Source organism: Panthera onca, chromosome C1, assembly GCF_046562875.1.
Source record: "Panthera onca isolate mPanOnc1 chromosome C1, mPanOnc1 haplotype 2, whole genome shotgun sequence".
NCBI classification, from domain to species: domain Eukaryota; kingdom Metazoa; phylum Chordata; class Mammalia; order Carnivora; family Felidae; genus Panthera; species Panthera onca.
The window spans coordinates 38,127,876-38,133,875 of record NC_138346.1 but is presented as its reverse complement, the minus strand read 5'-3'; the positions used below and the strand labels follow the sequence as shown (position 1 = coordinate 38,133,875).

The 6,000-nt window shown below is 37.6% G+C and overlaps 1 protein-coding gene across 4 annotated transcripts in view; it reads right to left on the bottom strand.

Annotated features, from left to right (window-relative positions):
- Nucleotides 1-2,936: 2,936 nt before the first annotated feature.
- RFTN2 (raftlin family member 2) overlaps nt 2,937-6,000 on the bottom strand; it is a 77,974-nt gene continuing 74,910 nt past the window's right edge. For all 4 annotated transcript variants that reach the window (XM_060622776.2, XM_060622779.2, XM_060622777.3 and 1 more), the window contains one exon: nt 2,937-4,473. In XM_060622776.2, the coding sequence (XP_060478759.1) occupies nt 4,201-4,473 (273 nt within the window). In that variant the 3' untranslated portion in view covers nt 2,937-4,200. The remainder of the gene's footprint in view (nt 4,474-6,000) is intronic.

Below are 6,000 nucleotides of genomic sequence, written 5' to 3'. Positions count from 1 at the left end.
TTTTTCATTTAGTTTGGGATCTTTCTGGTTCTTGGTTTTTATTATTTTCTATTGAAACTAGGTATTATTTTCATATTATGAGATTATAGATCTTAAATATTTATACCTTCTATGTTAGCTGGCTTTTTTCTGACACTACTCCAGTTCAGGAATGGGAGGTACCATCTACTCAGTTCTGAGTGGAGCTAGAAGACCAAGTTCCCCACTCAACCTCTGTTTGACACATGAGAGGGGTGTTCTTCCCTACTGCTGGGCACAGGTGGGGGTTCCAGTTCTCTATGTGGTCTCCACTGACAACTCTGTGGAAGTGGTCTCATTACCACTGGGCAATAAAGTCCTGACTCTTCACTAATCTTCCTCTGATACCATAATGGGGAAGGAGAGAGATGCCTCATTACTACTGGATGGAGGTGAAGTTCAAGCTTCTCACAGGACCTCCACTAACACTTTGGGGTGAGGGCTGCAGGGCCAGTGGGGATGAAATTATGATTCCTTGCTCGTCTTTCTCTGACATCACCCTAGCCAATGTATAATCAATCTATGCTTCCCACTCCATCTGTACTGGTGTAGGTTGGGGTGAGGTCGTAGGTTTTTCTTTGGTGTTTGGCTGGGGTAGAGTGGTTATAGTTTAAATATTTGCTGTCTTGGTAGGCGTTTGTTAGGGTTTTTTGATCGGCAACATTGGCATTTCAAGATTGCTGGCTTCTTCAGGTCTCAAGTCTGAGATACGTGAGGCAAAAATAAAATCAAGGAACTTGCCACTGGTCATCTTATGTTTGTTTTATGTGTAATGCTCAGGGTTTCAGTTATACATACTTGATGGGAGGAATCTACTCCCATCTTTCTGCAAGCAGAAGTCTCTATATTTTCTTTCATTAAGTGTTTAAGCCTTTTGCCCATTTACAATTGGGTGCTGGGGTTTTTTGTTATTGATTTATTGGAGCCATTTATATATTCTTATTATGAATCTTTTGCCAGGTATGTGCTTTGCAAACATATTCTCCCAGTCTGCAGCTTGCATTTTCATTTATTAAACCATGAGTTTAATGAACAGAAGTTTTAAATTTTGATGAAGTCCAATTCTAGCTACATTTTGAACTAAACTCCTTTAATGCTAAATGAACCAAGGTCAATTTCTGTTGCTTGCAACTAAGAGTATTGGTTGATATAAGCCTACAAAGAATCACCTTGATACTTACACATACCATGATATTAATGCCCAAAACATTTTTGGAATCCATTTTTGGAATTGGCTCCACAAGAAGTTTATGACCATAGCAGAAACCAGGCTCATTATTTTAGAGCTTCGCCTAATATTCCACCATCAAACACCATCTGAGAACTTAATCATATGTCAGAACTGGCTGTATAAACTTTAGGTAATTGCACAATAAATTTCACTCTCAAGGTGTGATAAGTTGCACAACAAATATTAGTTAAATGGACGTGCCCTAAATTCTGGTAGTTTGCATTAAGCTAGTTTTCCTACATACCCAGGAGTATATTGATTTAACATGTTTAGTTACAGACCTTCACTACTGTTAGCACCTATTCCATTTGAATTCTCACTTGATTAGCCTTTTCATACAAGGATACTCTGGGGCCCTGAGGAGTTGAGAGAAGGAAATCTTTTTTAGCCTGATGCTGAAAGAGCCACAGTCCTTCCAGCCCTGAGAGAATGGTAGTGACGAATCAGGGTAGTCAGTCAAGGCTAGGAAAATGAGACAGTCCTCAGCTCGTCCAGAATGAAAGAAATGAAAACACATCTGGTCCATTTATATTCAAATATATAAACAACCGCTCCTGATAAAAGATTTGGAGATAGCTGTGATCTGGATTGACTATAGCTCTGCCTCCTGCTTTTATGGGTGTCTGAAGATTCTTGAAAGCCTGTTAATTTTTCCATTTATTTTATACTGAAGGGAATTGTTGTGGTATTGATAGAGCTGCTCATCAGCTCAGTGGTGATTTTTCTGGTGAGTAGGTGTTAAATATTGCCATGAAAGATAACAGGGTGGCATTCAATCCAAATGGGAAAGCCCTAACAGGTGGTTATTGAGACCTAAGACAGGAGATACTGCATCAAGGAAAATGGCAGAACTTCACACCCACATCTATGATCTTGATGTTTTATAATTATAACTTATAGGTATTACAAATTCATATGCCAGGCCTCTAGAATTACATAGTATTATGAAAAGAACCAAATATATAGTTGACAGATAATGATTGGTCGCATCTAACTCCTTAGTCATATAGAGTCCAAGTTTTGTTACTTTTTTTTTGTTTTTAAAGAATAGACTCAAAGCTACTTATATGTATTTTAAATGCTCTAAAACCTTGGTCATTATTTCATTATAATACAGATTAAAAGCAAACTGTAAAAAAAAAAAAGATGATTAACACAAATTAAAAAACTTAAAAGTGATTGATAAATTCCTGACTTTTCCTTTAAATTAGAAATATAAATTTCTATCTGTGTTTAATACTTCAAATCCCCTCTATATACTGACAGAATGACATAGGAGTGTCCACCTCTTGTAGACCCTGGCATTGTGAAAACTGACGTTTCTGAGAACACTCCCTGTTTCATAACTCATGACATTGTGTGGGCTGCAGAAGTAATGCTTGTTTCTACCAAAAACTTACCAACCCTTGAATATGGGACTCAGGTTCATCTGAAAATTAAAACAAAGAAAACATTTCTGCAAATATTGTTAATAGCCATTTCCAAAGAATAATACTAAGCAAAATCTTCTTAAGTTCCTTTATACTTATCAAGATAATGCTTCTGCATGGTAGAAGTGGGATAATTCCATGTTAATCTTATCAACAATTCATGGAGATCGTCCTAGTTTAGTAATACATGTAATATGTACCTGTCATATGTATAAAATGTATAATGAGCATTTGTGTTCAAGAAAATGATAACCCAATAACAAATGACATTTTATTATTCAAATGATCTTATAATGTCAACACCAATGCTAATAAAAATATATAATATGCTAAATTCATCAATGGCAAAGTCAGTTGTAATTCCCTCGAAGATTCCCGCATTTCCACAGATAAATGAAGATCCTCTATTATGTAGAATTTTTCATCTTTAACTGTTAAAGGCTGGGAAAGGCAAAGCCATCCCTATTAGGAGAGCAAGAAAAGCAGAGATGGAACAGATGGGTCTCCATACATATGAAGCTGTAAGTACCTTTCTGCTCTTCATATTATCTGCAATTTAAAATAAAGAAATTCTTTCTTTCTACCAAGGTTTCTAAATGTTGAGATTGTGGGTTCTTTTCATATCGAATTTTAAGGGATGCTGCTTTGCTCTATTTCTAAGCTATTGGAAGCAATAAAGTTTAAGCTCAGTGAATCAGTATGGAGTTGGTAACATGGTGACCCTTTTTTTAAAAGCAAAGACATACAGGGGCACCTGGGTAGCTCAGTTGGTTGAATGTCCAACTCTTGATTTCGGCTCAGGTCACAATCCCAGAGTCTTGGGATCGAGCCCCATGTAGGGCTCCATGCTAAGTGTGGAGCCTGTTTAAACTTTTTCTCTCTCCCTCTGCCCCTCTGTCCCTCTGCCCTATTTATATGCTCTTGCTCTCTCTCTCCCAAAAAAAAGACAAACAAAAAGGATTTTTTTTGGAAGAATATTTTCACAAACAGGGGCTTGCTTTGTATATACATGTTACAGTTAAAGACAAAATTTGGATTATTGTTATATTCAGGAAATAGGTATTTCATTAATTAGCCCTTTACATGTATGTGAAAGAGAGGGGGATTGAAAGAGAGAGAGATTGCTTGTCAGCTTAAGTAAGATTTTGACTTCCTGAGAACTTTCTAATTAGGTGAAATACTGGCTAATATATTTAGTCTTCTTACCAGGAAATGAATGAAAAGTACATCTTGTACATTCATGAGAAACTGAAGTAGATTATTGGTTAATAACCTAATGAGACATCTGTTTAAACAGATGTTTTAGTTGAGAGAAGTGTAAACATGATTCTAAATTTACAAATACGTTGGTTATTCTTCCTTGTCTGGGAGGTTGAGCCAAAGTTTATGCAGATTAGAGGAAAGCCAGAATCTGGAAAAATCCAAAGTATTACATAAATGCAGATAAAGTAATACAATAAAGTCAGTTGGCAATTATTTTAATAGTTATTTACAGGGCCTTCCATTGCTTTACTTCATTGCTCACATACAAGTGACCTGAGTTACTCCATCTTCCTGGTCAAACTGACCGTCGTCTAATTCCCGTAGGACACTGTCATTGCTGCTGAAGCCGGAGAAGCTGCTGTACTGTGTCGGCCTCTTCTCTCTTGTCCAACACTCTCCAGAAGGAGAGAGGAGGCACTCTGCAGGTGGGTTTCTGCTGTCCATTGGTTGTGATGTGGCTGTGTCCAAACCGATGCTCCTGCTGGTGACTTTGTTCCTGTCTTCACCTTTTGTATGCCGGCTGGCTTTCCTCTGGAACACAAGAGATTGGCAACCAGGAATTAAAAAGAGGGGTGCTTTCCTGTCCGTTTGATCTAGCACATACTGTACTCGGCCTGAAACGTCTCTTCCTTGCTTCTCTTCCAGATCCTGCTCATCTTTAAGGACCAACTGAGAGCCACCCTTCACAGTCTCTCCTCCTCCCAGGTAAGAATGAGCTGCCTCTCTCTTTCACAATCTTTAGTAGCTTCTTGGCACATCCTTCTCCTCACTGACAGATTGGTTGTGTACATATCTGGGCCCTCAGTGATATCTCTGGGAGAGAGAAACCTGTTGAGATGATACTTTGGGGGAACAAAGTAGGGTAGAAATACACTGAAGTTTCTATTTTTCTTCTTGGTGTTAGTTGAGATACAGACAGCAGGAAAAGTGCTTCATTGGCCACCTCATACCCATTTCACACAGGAATAGGCTGCACAGAAGAGTCACAAATAATTCTGATCATGCTTATACTGAAAGAATGCCTGGAGCGTCTTCCTAGGTCAAGCAGACCACTCTCTCTGTCCTGGTTCAAACTACTTCTGCCTGACATGGTAGGAATGCTTAGCAACCAGACCACCTTAAGCTGCAGATGCTTCTGCTGTGAAATATTTACTGAGGGCTGACAATGTCCTTGGTGCAGTTCAGAGTAAAGAGGACATGGTCTTTGCCAAGGTAATAAGTCAAAATAAGATATCTAAGCCAATAAAAGGAAATCTCAAGAAGAAAACTGTAGCAACTCAACAGGTAGATGTTCAGAATCCTGATGAGATTTCCTTACCAGGGTGTCTTTAATACTGATAACATGACATATTAGAATGTGATCATTTACTCTTAGGAACAAAAATCTGAACAAGGATAAACAAAAAAGAGATAAAATTTAAAAAGATAAAAAAGCACACTAATTTCCCAATTTACACAGAGTTTATTATTTGGAAGTTTATTTATATGTTAGATGGAAATTAGGACTTCATTTTCCTAAACGCAACAGCTATAATTATAAAACTTAGGGAAAAAATATAGAAGTCAGATGCCCATGCCCAGGCTAGTCTTATAAAAGTTTATTAACTCAGAAGTTAGTTGAACTGTAATATATAAAATACAGAGGTATATTCTACTGACTTTCATGGCAAATATACAAAGCAAACAAACAGGTTTACTAAATCAGATTTAATGTGCTACCATGGAATGCAACCACGGTCTATGACATTGTTTGTATAGGAACATTGCAGTCCTCAGCATGTTGCATAGAAAGGCGTATGTTGGCAGCTCTTTTTCTTGGCTGAGTTACTGGAGTCCTTGGGCAAGTTTAAGTTTATGGGTCCTGCCTTAACAAGAGCTTTCATGGTCCCAAGTCAGAGATAGTTGTGGTGGTGACATTTCCATTGGCCCCCTTGTATTCATCAGATGCAAATATCAGATCTCAAATCCTTTTCTTTTTATTGTTATTGACTAGAAGCATTAAATTTATTTTTTATTTTTTTAACATTTATTTATTTTTGAGAGAGAGAGCGCGCGCAT